This window comes from Dipodomys merriami, unplaced genomic scaffold (assembly GCF_024711535.1).
Source record: "Dipodomys merriami isolate MVZ:Mamm:240054 unplaced genomic scaffold, mDipMer1.0.p SCAF_33, whole genome shotgun sequence".
Lineage (NCBI taxonomy): Eukaryota > Metazoa > Chordata > Mammalia > Rodentia > Heteromyidae > Dipodomys > Dipodomys merriami.
In genome coordinates, this window is record NW_027204826.1 from 11,021,225 (window position 1) to 11,040,137 (window position 18,913).

Genomic DNA, 18,913 nt, shown 5'->3' on the forward strand with positions numbered 1-18,913 from the left:
TGAACTCCGGGCCTAAGCCTGAGTTCAAGTGCCTGCTTGCTTCTCAGAGACCATCAAGGGCTAAAAGTTATACCACAAGTATGCACAAGTAGAAATCAGTCACAGGGCCTTGAGTCAGGCATTAACAGCAACCATCCCTTAGCTTCTTTCACTCAAGGATGGCAATCTATCACTTGAGCCACAGCTCTTCTGACTTTTTGGTGGTTAATTGGAGATAAGAGTCTCATGAACTTTCCTGTCCAATCTGGGTTTGAACTATGATCGCCGGATCTCAGCTTCCTGAGTAGCTAGGGTTACAGACATGAGCTTTTGGTGCCCAGCTAGAACTACTTTTCCTTGATGCCCACCTGGACAAATGACATTTCTTACTGTGACCAAGTGTGACCCTACCTCAGCATTGCCAACATCTTCTGCTCAAGATTTCCAAACTCTATGTGTGTTTGTGTGTGTATGTGTACATGCATGCATATGTGTGCATACATGTGTGTGCATGAGGGCTAGGGAGAAGAGCTCCTATGTGCATGCTTACAGCCCTGGATAATACAGAGGCAAGACAATGTGACTCTGAGCTCACACACATGGCATGGTTCTCCTTGGAAGCTAAGCCCGGAGTACATGTCACCCAGGCCGTGTTCTCCTGATTCAACACTGAGGCTCAGACCCATCTCCTACTGGGCAGGGACACCGAGGCTTATGGAAGAACAAAGTCTCTTGTTCTTATTGCACCTTTCCATTCTGACATGCCCAGGTCCCTTTGATCCAAGTGGGCTGGCAGATCCAAGTACCTGGCATGTCTGCAAGTGTAGTATTAGGACTGATCCCAAACCAGATGCCCAGACTTTCTGCTGAGAAACACCTGGCCACCATGGCACCGCCTCAGTGGTTACCTGGGCCTCTTTATCTCCTTTCTGGGATCAGATATGGTATTGACAGTGCAGGGTGGATGGTTCCGTGCGAGTGAGTCTATTGTACACGTGGATGGCCTGGTGGCAACAAGATCAAACACCCATCAAAGCTCTCCCCACCATCCTCCTCACCCTGAAGGCTGAGGTGCAGCAAGGGCACCCACATATCCTCCCTGCTGACAGGGCTGCAAGGGACTGCATCAAGGGGCTTCCAAGGTGGCAACTGAGGATGTGTTTCTGGAGCTCTTGGCATGCCTATGTGCTTCTCAGAGATCCTCAAGGGCTAAAAGAATCAGGCACCGGCCTTAAGCAGCTAGTCAGACAAATCCTCAAGACTTATCTCTAGTTTACCAGCAAAAAAGCCAGAAGTGGAGGTGTGGCTCAAGAGGCAGAGTCACGAGCAAAAAATTCAAGTGAGAGTCCTGACTTCAAACCCCAGTGCCAGCACACACAAAAATGCCTGTACTATACTTCATCTACTGAGCATCACAGCTTAGTCACAATGTGCACTTCAGTGAGTGGGTTGTTTCCACTCCTGATTGCATGCTGTGGCTCATTGCCATAATCAAGCATCACCAGGAAGCATTAGACCCACACAGTGCTATCCTGGGAAAAGATCAAAGTTCAAAGTTTGGTTTCTATTGACTGAGCATCATTGTAAAGTCCAAAAATCATAATAGTTAATCAGAGACCATCTGCAATTTTTAATCATCTATATGAATGTGTGTATCCCTCAGCTATTCTTTCTCATTTGCTTTTGCGTTCTTTACAGTCAGTGTCCAGTTTAAACTTTGCCATACTTAAATTTGCTCCCCCACTGACCAGCCAGCACCTAACCAATACATGTCTCCCCCTCTGCATTCCCTTCACTACCTTAGTAAGAGTGACTTTGCCGGTGGGGCGCGACAGACCCTCTTCGCTCATTCCATGCCTCAGATCTGACAAAGAACAGAACATCCTACAGAACATTCCTGGCTATCACCTTTAGAGGAATGCTTGGGTGACCCCTGAGGTTGGAAGGGGGAAATTTTCCCAGGATCTTTGTTTTGGCATGGCTATCAGGGAAGAATTTTTTCCAAGGGAATGTCCTTGATTGTATTCTGGGATTCTTATATTTAGTGTTTCTAAGGTGTGTGTGTGTGTGTGTGTGTGTGTGTGTGTGTGTGTGTGTGTGTGTGTGTGTGTGTGTGTGTGTGTGTGTGTGTGTGTGTGTGTGTGTGTGTGTGTGTGTGTGTTCTTATATTTAGTGTTTCTAAGGTGTGTGTGTGTGTGTGTGTGTATGTGTGTGTGTGAACCCCCCTTTGGAAATTGGATGAAAATAAGAAATTGTCTCGCAAGAAATACATACATAACAAATATTACACTGTTTCCTGCGTTAAAGACACCGTGTGAAGGTCTTGTTGAACTCTGTTTAAATAGGAAACTTCCTAGTCTTTCCGGATAATTCCCAGACTTCTCTCTTCCCTGTACTACAATAGAGCTGACTGGAGGTCTGTCTTCCCTGTTTGCCACCTGACCCCCCAAGGCAGAGAGTTTGTCACCACTGTGGTGGTTGGAGGGAGGGTAGGAGGGTCTGTAGGTAGATCCGTTGTAGCACAAACTGGAGAAACTTGTCCTCTTCTCATCTTACATGAAATGTGGACCGTAGTAGCTTCCTCTAGGGCCTGGTGTATGTGTGCATGCACATGTGCATTTGTGTGGACATACGCATGTGTGTGTATGAGCAAGTTGATGTACACTGGGGCTGCTGACACTCCCTGCTGCAGATCTGGGGCAGGGGACACACAGTGTAGAAATGCATGTCACCTGGTACATGACCTTGAACTTCCCAGGGTGCAACTACTTCTCAACCCTAGTGCATTGCAGCTGGTGGCTATACTAGATATGGGACAAATTGCTCCCTGAAATAGCTTCTTGTCTCTCTGTGTGTGGGGGTGCATGTGTATGTGCGCGTGCATAAATACCAGAGCTTGTTCAGCTGGTGCTCTATCACTTGAGCCATTCCTTCTGCCCAGCTTTTTGCAGTTAGAGATGAAGTGTCACAGACTTTTCTGCTCAGATTGGCTTAGAATGGTAATCCTCCAGATCTCAGCCTCCTGAGTAGCTAGGTTTACAGGCTAAGGAGCCATTAATGCCTTGCTGGCTTGAGTCTGGAAACACACATGGTGTTGGAGATAGACTAGACTCCATCAACACCTTCCTCCCTGTTATTTATTTCTCCTTGTTCTACACTACAGCAGCAGAGGGTGGTGGTTTAGGAGGATGAAGTTAGTGGTGCTGGGGTTCATTCCTTTGTGGAGTAATTGAGGATGCATTTAACCTACCCTGGCTTGTTCAGTGCCTCAGGATGTTTAGTATCTTGACATTGGGATTTGTTCAGTTGGCTGGACCCCTTCAGTGAAGGGGTGTGTGATGCACACAGAAGGCATCGCCATCCATGGGCCCTAGGCACCTAGAAGAGAGGACAAAGAGTGTTTTTGTGTCCTTGCAGGATCATGGAGGAAGGGGGCATTGGAGCCATACTTTTTGAGACTTAAGATTAGGAGGGAAGAGACGAGCAAAGTGACCCCTGAGATTTCCCAGGAATCCTGGCTGGAGGTGACGACAAAAGTCTAGGCTTGTGACCAGAGGGAAAGAAAGGAATTCTACAGTCTGTGTGTAGCAGGAAGTGACTGGGTTCCAGGATCACTGAGACGGTCTGGAGAAGGAGGAGAAGCAGAAGGAGAGGGAGATTAAACAGGGCTGCCAGCTTGTGACCTTCCAGTGGGAGGAAACCTTGAGAAGCGTGGGTTTGAGCTGGTGAGTCCGGGGTGACTGTAGGCAGCGGGGCTGGCTGGTCTCGGCAGAATGCCACAGCAGAGTGCAGACGGGAGCCTGACCCTGGGGAGGTCGCCCGGGGACCACCATCAGCACAGAGGCCATGGGGGAAATGTGTGAAATTGCTTAACAGGCGAAACACATTTGTTCATTGTCTTCTTAACATTTTAAAGACAGACACTGACATGCATGCTAGTCCTGCCATCTGGGATAACCCTGACACCAAGGTAGCCTAGTGGTAACGAGCTGTGTCTGTAAGCACAGAGCAGGGAAATGACCTCACCCCAAAGGCAGGCTCAGGGACTCCACGCCATCCTCTTTCTGCCCCCACCACCGGCCACAATTCCCAGAGGCTGGGCGTCTTACTGTGGCTGATGGGATCTACTGCAGATCAGCTGTTTCCTCTGCTGGTCTCAACTAACTTCAGGGTGTTTCCTTCATCATTTGTTCTAAGAGGCAAGCTGTGTGTGTGAGAGAGAGCGAGAAATGGAATGTCGTCATTTTTCCTTCCTGTCAGCGTAAGCTGAGATTGTTCTAGGCGCCCCCCCGCCTTCCCCGCCACCCACTCTGGGCCATCAGAAGGAAAGGGTTACCATGGATAGATGACTTTAGCTCATGGCTGTTGAGTCAATACCCAAATGGCAGCTGGCTTCCCATGTGTGGCTCCTTCTGTAGTTTTGGGGCTCCAGTATGATTATTTATAGAGCTGCCAGGAGCTGCTCTGGGACTTGGCGTGAGTACCTGGGCCCAGCCCTAGAGCAGGGCCCCCCAGGAAGAACCTAGAACAAAGTACTTGTGGTACTTGTGCTTGCCCTGTGATTTTAGTTATTGTCCACTTCCCATCCTCAAGAGAATGGCTTTGCTGGGCTGAACGCTGAGCAAGAAATGTGCTTTCATCATTCATCTGAGAACATTTTTGTTGTTGTTGCTAACTTGGCATGTATTTCTAGGCATGTATAACTAGGCATGTATTTCTTGTGTTTTATTCATTCTTTGAAATACCACCGTTAAAAGTAAAGCCATTTTCCAAGGATGTCCCTACAGCCTATCTGTATACCATTGAAACCGTTCTTGCAATGATTGAATTATACAAACAGCCCCTGAGGTCTAAGACATAATACAGGTTAAGTTGGGTGACACAGGCAAAAGCAAACCTTGACCAATGTGCACCACAGGGCTTTCTCAAACCATGACATCTGAATAAAAAAGATAGAGCCTGATCTTTGAAATTATCCCATTACCTTGACTAGCTCTAGGTTGTTAAACCAGAGCCATCCTCTTTTATTTCACTTGCCTATGTGTATCTCTGTTTTTAATAAGTATAATTTATCAATAAGTATAAGCATACTTCTCAGTGAATATTTGCAAGCCGAACAAATCCATGTGTACCCAGAACCCAAGAGCGGGGACAATCCCAGCCCCTGGATAAGGCCCTCCATGCCTCTCTGGTCTCCCTCCCTCCATAGTAACAGCATCCTGATCTCGTGATGACTTACATTATAGAGCAAGCATCTGTACGACCACATCCCAAGCCCAACAGGAGCATCTGTCAATCACGTAGCTTCTCTCTGTGGGCCCTGCTCCTCCCTACAATGAGTAACCCTTTCCTAGAGTCTCCTAGTGACAACTCCCTTGTGTCTCCTGACATTGTGCATGTGTGATCTTCAGGTGAATCAAAGTGAAAAACACGTGTGTGTGTGTGTGTGTGTGTGTGTGTGTGTGTGTGTGTGTGTGTGTGTGTGTCCGTGTGTCCGTGTGTGTCCTGGCTTGCTGTCTTGAGCCCTGTGTGGTGGAATGGAATGCCCCTTCCTTCCCTTTACTTTGAGATTCACTAAGCAAAAGCAGCAGTAAAGTGTCCTTCCTGCAGGCTTACTATGCACCCACAGAATGGCTGCCAGGTTCCCAAGCAGGCCTTGAAGACAGGGCCCAGAGTTCTCTGTCTTCTGATCATCTCTCACAAGAATCCTTGTTGCCTTTCTCTGACATTCTTTGAAGAAATGATGCCAACCCCATTAGTTCTTTAGTCCTACTAATATGTTAATTTCATGAGTCTTGAAATTGCCTCCTTCCTCCAGAGCAGTGTTTATGAGTCTTTCCAGAACCTTTTGTAGTAGCTGGGAATTTGCCCACTGCAAATGGAAATGCCCAATGATGTGAATGGCTTGGTTTTACTTTGGGCAGATCCCCAGGGCCCCCCATCCTGGCACTAACTGGTACCTTGTTGCCAGATGACGGAAGAATGTCACTCCTGTGCCTCCCAGTGCAGCCACTTGAGGTGTCATTTGATTTCTAAACACAGAGCCATCAGCACCTCAACTCAACCATAGTTCAACCTGAGGCTCCTGGAACTTTCCAGATGGGTTCCTTGGTAGTCAGCCATGTTATCACAGTGAGTTAACTGGTTGTGGTACTGGACAGCAAGCAAGGTCAGTGAGCTCAGTGGTCCAGTCTCCTTGCACCCAGGTTACATTCGTGGATGTATTCCTCTATCAGAACTCCCTCCCAGAGCACCAAAGTCCAGGAGGCTTAAATACTAGACCTTGATTTCTCACAGTCCTAGAGTCTGGGAAGGCCCAAGACCAAGGGCTGGTAAAGGCATATTTGGAGGGGGGGAGGAACATAATTCTCCCAGATGTCACTTTTAAAATAAAATGCGATATTTCCATATATGCATATAATATAATGTGGCCAAATTCATCCTCTATTTCTCTTCTTCCTCTTCTTATAAGAATAGAACTTATATCCAGATCTCAACCTTTATGATTCACCTAACCTTCGCCACCTCCCTAAAGGTCTTGGCTCCACATAAAGTCACCTTGTTGTTAGGAGTCAGTCATCCTCAGATTAGAGGGAGCACACAGCAGTCCATAACACTGGGCATGATGAAGATGGTGATTAAGATGCTGATGGCTGCTCTTACCAGCCCCTGACCATGCTGCCTACTTCGCAGATCTGGCTGTCAGCATGGTTTTTGTTGTTTTTTTAAGCAGCCTTCGCTCACTACCTGCCTGTGGCTGCTTGAAGTGTGACTCAAACACAGATGTCAAGAGAGATCATGATTTGAGATGAAGGCTACAGAGTTAGCGCAGGCCCTGGTGGGGCCTATCACAGCTCAACAGCTCTTGGGATAATGGAAAACGCACACCAGCTAACGCAATAACCTGAAATATTGGTGCAGCTGGGGTGACATCCAATTAGCAAGAAACCATGATACTGAAGGGTAACTAGAAATTTCCTTGGAGAATGTGCTCAGACAATCATTGCTTGGCTTGACTACTGCAATGAAGATGATCTTCCCCCTTCTCTCCTAGCCTTCTTCCCACCTCAGCCATTCGTTCTCTTCTTGCAGGAAATGGAGTTCCCTCCTCTCTCAGTAGTACTTTGATGTTTGCCTACTGTAAGGTCAGAAAGATTTACTTCCGGGTTAATTCTAACAGCCTATAGTTTTAATGCTTCCAGTTAGGATTTGACTTCGTTGTGATGTAAGTTGTGTGTGTGGTGTGAGGTAGAGGGTTCACCTTTCTTCATTTCTTCAGCATGTAGTGTCCAGTTTTTCTGGCACCATTTGGTGAGTGAATCTCTCTCTCTTTTTTTTTTTTTTTTTTTGGTTGGTCATGGGGCTTGAACTCCCTGGTCTCAGGCACTGTCCCTGAGCTCTTCAGCTCGGGGCAAGCACTCTACAGCTTGCGGTACAGCACCACTTCTGGCTTTTTCTGTTTATGTGGTGCTAAGGAATCAAATCCAGAGCTTCATGCATGCAAGGCAAGCACTCTACCACAGAGCCACCTTCCCATCCCCTGAGTGAATCTCTTTTGACTGGTTATGGTGCCTTTGTCAAAAACCAATGAGTTAGTGTGTGGGTTTTTATTTTGGGGGTCTACTGTTGTTATGCTAGTGCCACACTGTTCTGGTCCTAAGTTGTAGAAATGTGAGTCCTTTGAGGATTAGACTTCAAACAGTTACCACCTTCAAAACTTTGTCCATCCAGCTACTTTGTTGAAGCTTGAATAACTGAATATTTTATCTCCTTAATATTCTTCTCAGCCAGTTGGTGCTAGCCTTAGGCCTTTTTGGCTAGCATTGGCAGCTTTTCCATTGCTGTGGTTTGGGGAGGGGACCAGGGTCCCTTTGTAAGGCCATGGCTCCCCGCCTGGTGTAGGGATGGCATAGGGATGGGATGGTATAGGGATGCATGGTATAGGGATAGTAAAGGGATGAAGACCTCAGCTAGCTCATCCTCCTCCTTCCATGACTGATGTTAAGGGATCCGGAAGGAGAGGACAGGGAAGCTGGAGCATTTCTGGAGGAGAATTGCTAGGAGAGGTTCCCTGGATGTATTATTCTAGGTGATGGCAGCACTGTGGTCAGATGGAAAGTCAAAGATCAACGCAGGTCTGAGGAATACCATGCTTCTTAGCCCCAGGCAGAAGGACCATTATATCAACCTGACAAGCTTCCAGCACCTCATCCTGAATAACTCTTTACTGATCCCTTAGCAGTGTCAGACGTGGCACCTTCCTGCACACGTGTAGGGCTCTGGCAGCCTGGGCAGAACCCTGGGGGCATCAAGGAATAGGAAGCTTTATGAACTACTGGCCTAACAAGCAGCACTGCAAAGGAGGAGGAGTCTGAATTATTGGCAGAATTTAGATAGCACAGGGTTAGGAGTAGAGGACATACTTACAAGTGATTTTTCTTGACAGCAACCAGTAAGACTTTATTTTGCCCCATAATAGGACTTGATTTTTTAGAACACAGTCTATCTGCAAATGCCTGTTTTTGCTTACTTGCTGAAGTGTATTTGCAACTCCAGAATCAATCCTCGGAGCATTTTGGCAGTCACTCACCGACATGTGCAGAGTGGTGAAAAATTTGAGTCACCAGACGGGCGCATTCCCAGCCGAGGTTGAACAAGGCCATCCTCTGCCTTCCTGTGTCGACTCTCATACCATAAACAAGTGCCCTTTTCACAGTGCGTTGAGTGCCACGTTCTTTACATTTTTGGGCCTTCTCCTTGATGGTTTCAGTGTTTCAACTGGACCCCAAGCATTGTATTTCCTTAGCCCTAGACTGTGGTGCTGTGTCCTGTGAAGAAACTGTGGAAGGGAGCAAAGAAGAGCAAGTTTCCCGATTCAGGCACAGGACACAGGGGCTGCTCAATGCTAATGAATTATAATATATCCTTAGACAAACACACACACATAGATGTGACCAGAGGTTAACCCTGCATTTTACTTACAAACAATAACTCAGGATTCATTAATTCAGTGGCTTCAGCAACTTTTTAGAATCCACATCTCCATGTGTGAAGCCCTGGGTTTAATTCCCCAAACACACACACTCAATTCAAATATATATGTATATGTCTACCTAACCATAAACAAGAACTGGCTATTCTCCATTTTACTAGACTAGAAAACATTGTTCTTAAATATTCACAAGTGCACATGATACTTCTAACTGCTTTTGGAAGTTGACAACTGTGCAGATCTTGTCCATGAACCCCGACATGAGGTAGTCTCAGTCACAGAAGACCACCAAACAAAATAGCTGCCAGTGGGTCCCTTGTGATTGAAAACAGGATGACCCAGTGATGGTGTTGGGACCTTGAACAGTCAGATGGGAGGAAACTGACCATCTGCTCAAAGGTGGAGCCCGGCAGGTCTGACTAATGGGCAACAAGGCCAACAGCTGCAAACTGTTTACGCACACTGATTTATTTACGGGATAAACTAAGGTTTATACAGTTGTGTGGCGTCTACTCCTTAAATCCAGAAAGAACCAAATGGTAAACTCTGAGTTTTATGAATTATGCACTGTGCAGTTTTCTCCCAGAAAAGAAAATAATTAAGTCTCTTTACCCGATTTTCTCCGAAGTTAAGCTTCTAGAAGGAGAAAATGAGAAGGGAGGAAAGGGAGGCTGGACATTTGGTAGGATGGCTGGAATCGTGGGTTGAGTCTCTAGTGGATGTGGTCTGCTTGTCTGAATGAAGTAGATGGACTTCTCCCATCATTGGAAGAACTCATTAGAGTCCCCTATTTCCACCTTCAGCATTGCAGAGTTTGAAGTGTGCTTGCTTCCCGACTTTGTGCCTGGGGTACAGGTGGGGAAGCAAGCCAGCTGTTTAGGTCATAAGTGTATGCTATGAACTTCCAGCATTATTTGCTGCCAGAAGAACTACAGTACCCTTGCAGTTAAAAATGTAGAGGGAAGCTGGGTGCCAGTGGCTCATGCCTATAATCCTAGCTACTTAAGAGGCAGAGATCTAGGATAGCAGTTCTTCTAGCTACTTAAGAGGCAGAGATCTAGGATAGCAGTTCAAAGCCAACAGAGGCAGGAAAGTCTGATGAGATGTTTATCTCCAATAAACTATTCAGAAAAAGCTAGATGTGGTGCTGTGATTCATGTGGTAGAGCACTAACCTTGAGCACAAAGAGGCTTAGGGACAGTGCCTAGGCCCTGAGTTCAAGCCTGAGGACTGGCCAAAAAAAAATCCAGAGGGGATTTTAGTCTAGTTTTTATTTTGGTTTTCAACCTCTGCCTCTGCTGTTTGTTGCCTTGGAAAAACAAAATATAATTAAATGCACTCAATTTTCAGTTAATATGCAACTGCATTATTTCAGCTTGATTAATTTGGCCAATTAATTTAATGTGATCTCTTAACGGGGAGAAAATTTAAAAGATCTCAAATTCACTTATAAGTCATTTACTGTTAATATTCTTGCACATCCCCTTGTTGTCTTATATTTAGACTTATAAACATTTGGACTTAAACATAAGAAATCTTCATTCTATTCCACCCACATTTCTTCATTAGGAGTTAGCATATAACACAAGAAGGACCTTCTCTGTCCTGCAGCATCAGTGTGAGTTGGCCTGATGACCCAGGCTTCATTTCTAGTGAATCAACACAGGGGAGTCTAGACTTCCTTCATTTCTTGACAAGCACCAATGTGGGCTTTGGTGGGCCTTTTCCCTCCTGCTGAGATGGGATCTATGTTAGCCACCCCTCCTTCATTATAACACATACCTGAGATAATGAACTTACAGAGAGAAAAGTTTTCTTTTAGCTCACAGTTTTAGAGATTCTAATCTAAATTTATGGGTTTGTTGTAGGCACATTGCTTTTAGGCCTTGTATGCCACTGCTCTGTGGCAATGACTGGGGTCACAAGTGGTTAAAGTTAAAGTACTGACCACAGGGAGAAAGAATGAAAAGAGAAAGTGCTGGGTCCCACAGGCCCTTTCAAGGTCATGTCTACCAATGACCTAAAATCCTTTCATCAAGCCCTACCCCGTGAAGGTCCCACCACCTCCCAACCTTTAACTTGTGGGCCTTTGAACCATAGTATGGTGTCCTCTAGTCTCTAGGGCTCTCATTCTGGACTGCTGTTTCTTTCCATGAAACACTGAATTCCAACATGCTTTGTTTTCTGCACTGTCTCCATGTCTTAGTGACTGCTTATTTCCCCATAGTGATTACTTTTTATAACAACCTGGGAGTTCATCCAGACTTTGTTTTGCATCCTTGAAGTATTTTCACACCATCGCTCATAAACTCACACTGTTTTTATGCTTGATTATCAAGGGCCATTTTCTTTTATATGTTTACCCTTGCTCAGTTTTATGACCAGGCTGGTCATGATTGGAATCAGTCATTAAGAGCAGTAGCCCTTCATCCACCTTTGTATAAGAACAATTCTTATGAATAAAACTGATCTTCTTTGTTTTCTAGTTTGAAAAATCCTCCGCACCTTGGAAAAATTAAAATACGATTATTGGAAGGCTCTATGCTTGCTCTTGCCCAAGCATTGCCTACTCCCTAATTAGAGTGGAAAGTCAGGCCTGCCTATTCTGGATGCAGAGAGCAGCTGGGGCCAGGGGAAATGTTTGTGTGGCATTTCAGGTCTGCTGGTTCAGCAACAGAGACCACGGCGTGCACACTCAGGACAGCAAGCTCAGCACATCTGGCCAATATTATGTCTCCTTCCACGGCAGTCACATCTGATCATTTTTAATTGAGTCATTGACCCAGAGATACTGTGGTCTGGCCTGGGCTGGGTGGGTCTGAGTGTGCACGTATGCGTGTGTGCGCACGTGTATGTGCGCGCTCCCATGCTGCATGTGCATACCACTGGGGCTATGTAGCAGCAGTCCACTTTCTCACTGCTGGAATTTCAGCAGCAGCCCACAAAGTGTTTTTAAACAAAACCAGAATGATGACCTTGAAGGCACTGTGGAGCCAGATCGTGTCCTTTCTGGTTTGTGCTTGGATTCCTTCCAGAGTCTGCATTGCTGCCTTGTGATATGTGCCAAAAAAAAAAAAAAAAAAATTGATTTTTTTTTTTGTAATTCTTTAACCTTGGCTAAGTATGTTGCATGTTTTCAAGTAAAAATTGGCATATGGTACAGAATGTAAGCCAACTCGCCCTGGTAGCCCAGAACTATACCTCCCTGCAGAGCTTTTCTTGTGAGCTTCCTCTACTTCACACAGGGGCCCCTGAACTTAGGAGAAGGCAGACCTTGTGTGTGGCTGAGCTCTGCATTAGTTTCATTTTTCTTTTTGGTGCTAGGGATGGAACCCAGGCCTTCACCACTGATTTATGCTCCTGGCTCTTTTTTTTTTTTGGTGCCAGTACTGGGGTTTGAACTCAGATCTTTGCATTCTTGCTTAGCTTGTTTTCACTCCAAGTTGGCTCTCATCACTTGAGTCACACCTCCACTTCTGGCTTTTTGGTGGTTAATCAGAGATAATAGTCTCATACATGTATCTGCCCAAGCTGGCTTTGAACCATCATCTTCAGATCTTGGCCTCCTGAGTAGCTAGTATTACAGGCATGAGCCACTGGCACCTGGCTGTAGTTTTCATTACAGTGCTCATTTTCCTCTTTGGTTGAGTTTATTCCTAGGTTGTCCTCACTTTCATCCTCTCTTGATCGTGTGTGAGCTACCCACATGGACATGCAGGGAGATCAGGGCCTCCCTGTTCTGAAGAGGATGTGTTTTGTGTCTCTGCTGCAGGAATTGCTTACTTAGGAGGTGTGTGCAGCTCTAAGAGGAAATGTGTGCTTGCCGAAGACAATGGGCTCAATCTGGCCTTTACCATCGCTCATGAGCTGGGCCACAAGTAAGTATCAGACTCTGTTGTTCTGTCCTTTAAATTCATTTGTGAACACTTTTAAAAAAAAACTTGAATTCTGGAAGTTCTGTAACAGTGCTAACTGGTAGCTTTTGCTGTTTCTCCCATAAAGAGCCTAGCCAGTTCAGCAGAGAACCAGCCCTGCAGGGGTCTCAGGAGGTTACCTCACAGGCTTGCCTTGAATGTTAACATGCTTGTTTGCGTTTTATGTTTATTCTTTCACTCCAGGACTGTGGAGGGAAGAGGACTTTTCTGGGTGTGTTATTTTCCTGTGGCAGCATGACCTTCTGTACATTCTACAGATAGCATTCACATCACGGATTTGTCTTGAGGCCCATTGGCTTTCTGTTTTCTTTTTAACCAGTTTCAAAGTCAGACTTTCTTGGTTGCAGGATTCAGGGTTTTAAGAGAATTAACCGTGACTTCCTTTGTGCATAGATGAAATAACTCTTAAGAACCTTAGAGCTCAAGGATGTGCTATAGATAAACTGAGGCAGCCTCTGCTATTTCTAGAGGAGGAAACAGAGGGTCAGAAGGTTTGAGGGACTGACCCAAGGTTTCAATCACCTGCAGGAAGCCCTCCTCCCAAGGGGTAGAAAGTCAGCTGACTATAACTGTTGCCTGAAAGTTTATTCTTTCTCTTGGAGTGGATGTCTGTTTTATGTTTCTTTGAAGGCAGAACTGTGATATGATTGTGTAAGAACTTAAAAAATTAAATTGAGGAGCCAAGAGCATGCAAAAACAGTGGGAGCATTTATATGGATCATACAAAACATCATTAAAGGGAAATCTAGTTCTTGGGGAAAATGCTATAAAGTTTTTCTAATGACCTGCACGGGAAGATGCCTGGGGCCTTCACTCTTCAGACTCAGCTTTTGCAAGGGGAAAGCCAATGCCCTGGATGGAGTGTGAAAACATGAGCTTTACTTTGTGTTGTAGTGTGTTTATCTGGTCCCACTGTGTTGTGTTCCACCCCAGCAGAGGGTTTGGTAGACCGGTTGTACATTGTGATATGGGTAGAGATGGGGAACACAATTCTGTGTGCATGTTACGTAGAGAAGTTGACTTAGCATCGGCAAGAGGACAGGAGTGGTTGTCTCTCAGTGCCCTATTGTTTCATCTTGACACTATTTACAAAATAGCCCTTTGTCCATACGTTTTCTATTTGTTTTTTGTGCCAGTTTTGGGGCTTGAACTCAGAACCTGGGCCCTGTCCCTTGGTTTATTTCTCTCAAGGTTGGTGCTCTACCACTTGAGCCATACCTTCATGTCTGTAATTTTGGTGGCTAACTGGAGATAAGAGTCACATGGACTTTCCTGTCCAGGCTAGCTTTGAACTTCTGTCTTCAGCTCTCAGGCCTCCCTAGTAGCTGTGATTACAGGCTTGAGCCATTGGCACCTGGCTTTATAGTCTTTTTCAAAAATTAAATGTCATCATATTTATATTAATATCTCTGCATTGATTCAACAAAATTGGTACCAGACAGCTACTTACTAGGGAAAAAAAACATATATGACAATGATTTTGGTGGGCGTCTTCTGGTTGATTATCAAAGGACCCAGCCCAATGATTATAGTTGCCTAGGAATGAGCTCCCTAATTGTAGTAAGAATGCAGAACTGTCAAAATCTTCACCAATACCCAGGTTTTTATGGGTCTTTGAAAGAATCCATTTAAATAAGATGGTTTGTGTTGTAGTTATGTAAATGACAGTATGCTCCAGCAGCATCCAGTACCATAGCACATGCATGCACTGTGTAGAGGTCTTTCTTAGACCTGAAGAATACCAAGGCTGTTTTCTCCGCATGACCTGTATGATTATGTAGTTCTGATAGGTCTTAATACCCTCCATCTATACTCTGTTTAGAATTTCCTGGAGGGCTCTTTCTAGCTTACTATTGAGCTCTAATTACCTACATAAACACCTTATTGTTAATCAGAGCCAATAAATCCTGCCAGCATTTGTCCCTGCCCCTAGTCTGGCAATTACAGTTTGCCCTAGGAACTGTGTTGTCTCTGAATAATAGCAAATGCTGGGAACAGATTCCAGAGTTTGAAGCCACATCCTTTTATCCACAGGCCTCTCTCTGGTCACCCTTGCTCAGGCAGTCTACACAAACTGCTTGAAAAAGATAAGACCTACAGCCTCACCAATGCCAAGGGCCAAACTTCTTTATAGATGAAAGAAAAAAAAAAAGACCTGTAAACCAGTTGTGTTTTCTAGTAGAGCGGCACTATTCAACCCTTAGCATACATTAAGAAAGTTGCCACAAGTTTCACCTACTGGTCCCTTGATGTCAGTGCTTATAAGAAACATCCTTTTTTATTTTAAACAAAAATGAGTAGTTGTACAACAACAAAGCAGTTTATGAATACAGTGCATCTTGATCAGTGTCACTCTTTTCATGCTTCTCTCCCAGCCCTCCCAACCTCACCACTCCCTCTATTTTCTTAATTTTTTTGTAGGAAATGAATTGAACTTTATGACTGCATTTTCCCCTTTCTCTCTTCATTCATCTGCCCTTTTTCCCTTGGGCCCACCTACCCCTACCCCTTCACTCCCTCAGTTTGAGTACCCATTTCCTGGTGTTTATTTTGTTGGACTGTGAGTTAGCCTTTCTAAGGAATTACATGGTTTGAATTTTCCTCTGAATCTACCATATGTTGGTTAATGTATTTATGTACACTTGGATACCACCCTGAAGTATTTGCTTATATATTTATAAGGTTCTGCATATGAGAGAAAACATGTATCCTTTGTCTCTCTGGGCCTGACTTAATTCACTTAACATGATTTTTTTCCAGGTCCTTCCATTTCTAATGGCTGGGTGCATGCCTCTGCACCTGAGCTCTTCTGCTACTTATCTATGAGCAGCTTATCTACTTACCTTATGCCCATGAGTCTGATGAGATTGACACTTTGGGGTGCTCTACCCTGGTGTAGGAGTAGAGATTCCCTCTTGCCTGTAGATAGTCACTGGAGGGACTGCAGGTCCTGCTTCAGGCTGTGGGAGAGCCTGGGAAGGACTGCTGTGGGTTGCTGCTTAGAGGATGAGTTGGCTCAGTGCACTGGGGAAAGGTGAGGTGAGGACATGGGATGTCGCGATGACCATGTGCCTGAGGACACACTTGCCTGGCGTGCAGCTCAGAACAGGAAGGGATCTGATCTCTGGGCTTACGGGCAGGGGAAAGATGAGCATCTGAAGCAGAGGGAGGAGGAGTGGTAAGAAGAGGGGGGATGTTCTCTTAACTGGAGTCGACATAGTTCAAATGAAAAGGAATTGTCTCAGTCCCAGAACAGGAAGGAAGGCAAGTCTTAATCCAGATGTGTGAAGCATGGAAATGTTTGTCTGTGATTTTGGTTAAGAAAGCCATCCTGCAGAGTGCAGGGTGTAGGGGGCAATATAGGACAGTTATAGGCAGGTAGGTAGCCTGCAAGCTGATAGGGCAGTGGCCATTCTTGCCCCAAGTGTCTTCGGGGCAAGACTTATGGGGAAAGTACTGTACAGAGAGAATTTCTGGTAATGTCACAACTGGTTAGAAATTTTGGAGCAGAAGGAGTATATTTGTGTTCCAGCTGGATTTAGAGTAGTTGGGTCTGCTCAAGAATTGGCCTTGAGTAGAGTGACAGAGAAGGAATGCCTTCTCCCAGCAAGGGTATGATGCATTGGGTCTGGTTCCAGCATAGGATTTTCCAACAGGTTCTTCCCTGGCTCCCTGAGCCTCATCCTTCTCAGTCAGCTCACAAGGCCTTACCAGCCCAAGAGTAATCCTGAAGGATAGCTAGGCTCATGGCTATAGTCCTAGCTACTCAGGAGACTGAGATTTGAGGATCTCACATGAATCATATGTCCAAAGAAGCTGGTCCTCCCTTGGAGGTAGAGCCTGGGAACTGTCTGATGCTCATCATCAGTGGGTCTTGTGCATATCTCAGGTCCTACAATATGATTACAAAGGTATTTTCTGTTTGTAAGGGGAGTCAGGAAGGGAAGCCATGGGGGCTGCTTCCCAAAGTGGACAGATCAGGGCTGGGAAGGTGGCTCAGTGGTAGAGTGCTTGTCTTGCATGCATGAGGCCCTGGGTTCTATTCCTCAGCACCACATAAGCAAAAAGAAAAAAGCTGGAAGTGGAGCTCTGGCTCAAGTGGTAGAGTGCTAGCCTTGAGCTGAAGAGCTGAGGGACAGCGCCCAGGCCCAGAGTTCAGGCCCCACGACTGGACCCCCAAAAAAAAACAAAAACAAAAACAAAGTGGAAAGATCAAGAGCCCCCAGAGTTCCTATTTTCAAACTTGGAGATTCGTAAAGGGTATTCTTAGATACATTTTGATATAAAGAACACATTGTATTTTGAAGAACCAGCCCATGCCCTTATAATTTAAGACATAGTGCTTTATTGACTCTCCATCTTGTCACTGGACATGCTATATTGGTCTTGACTTACTCCTCGTCTTATCTTTTTCATGCAGCCAAAGGTGTACAATATGCCTTGCACCAAATGCATTCAGCTCAGATTGAAAAACAAAACAAAAAAACCCACAAAACTTCCACATGATAGTGTCAGACCATGTGGGTTCTTGTGAAGGAGCAATGAAGAAAAGCAAAGTGCTGAAGACTGAAAATGGGCCAAGGCTATCTTACAAAAGGGAAATGAGACAATGCATACATTCTAGGCTTACATTATTAATATCACTTGTAGGAGTGATTCCAGAATGGCTCATCAAACACAATTTGTGACCTCTTGGAAATAAGAGGCAGTTTTAGAAATCATCCAAGGATTGTGCCAAGACAGGGAATGTAAATTTCCTCAAGCTCTCTAAAATACTCTAGCAGTCCAAATGAGAATTATGTGAGCTGTGATCTGGACACTATTGCAGGTAAATGAATTTTTAACTGTTGGAGACAAATTTACTCAATGGATGCTAATTAATGGAGCAGTGTCTTTCTGGGAGAGATACTTTCTGTCTGCTCACCAGAATCACTGCTTGATCAAGAACTTTAGTCATGACAAGGATGGGGTACATGCTCAGAGACACTGAGGTGAACAAATATGAGAGGGAGAATAGTGCTTGAAAATTTAGAGTATGCAAAGTTTGGACCACTGGGGCAAGTGACTAAATGCAGTAAGGTATGATTTTGACTTATCCTTAACCTATTGTTTTAGTAGTATTAGTATTAGTAGTGTGTGTGTGTGTGTGTGCGTGTGCACATGCGCGTATTGGGGCTTGAATTCAGGGCCCAGGAAATGTCCTTGAGCATTTTCTCTCAAGGATGGTGCTCTACCACTTGAGCCACAGCTCCATATCTGGCTTTTGAGTGATTAAATTGGAGAACAGAGTCTCATGAACTTTGCTGCCCAGGCTGTCTTTGAACCAAGATCCTCAGATCTCAGCTGCTTATGAACTAGAATTACAGCTGTGAGTCACTGGCACCCAGCTAGTCTTGACCTTCTATATAGAGGAAAATCAAGTTCAGTGACACTCTCATTAGAAGGGACAGAGGTAGGGCTTTGCCAGTGTTAAAGGAAAAGCTCTCACCATATGCCATACAGCTTTGCAGATAGTATTTAATGGAGGTTAAGTTCCAGGTCAACTAGATGCAAATGTACAGAGTACATAAGCATGGATTAATAGCAAAGTGTTTGAAAAGATTTCAGTTACTGCCAACAAACATGTCTGTCTTTATATCCTAGTTGTACTATATTGAGTGACATAACTAATTGATCCCAGGAATCTTTACTGCTAAGATCTTCTGAACTCTGTAGGCAGCTACTGCCAATAGATTAGCGTTAGAACAAAAGAGGTTTATTATCCTGTGTGGTGTGTGAACACACACACACACACACACACACATACACACACACACACACACACACACACACACACACCACCACCACCACCACCACCACCACCACCACCCACCACCACCCACCACCACCACCCACCACCACCTACTATGGCCAGGTAGGATTTATTCCAGGATGGTTATGCAAGGATGGTTCAATATCCAATCCAAACATTAGTGACTATGAAACACCACATCTGCAAGCTAAAGAA

The 18,913-nt window shown here is 45.0% G+C and overlaps 1 protein-coding gene across 2 annotated transcripts in view; it reads left to right on the plus strand.

Annotated features, from left to right (window-relative positions):
• The window catches only part of Adamts17 (ADAM metallopeptidase with thrombospondin type 1 motif 17), a 147,824-nt gene that overhangs the window by 50,439 nt on the left and 78,472 nt on the right, over positions 1-18,913 (plus strand). For both annotated transcript variants that reach the window (XM_070043144.1, XM_070043145.1), the window contains exon 8: positions 12,744-12,849. In XM_070043144.1, the coding sequence (XP_069899245.1) occupies positions 12,744-12,849 (106 nt within the window). The remainder of the gene's footprint in view (positions 1-12,743; positions 12,850-18,913) is intronic.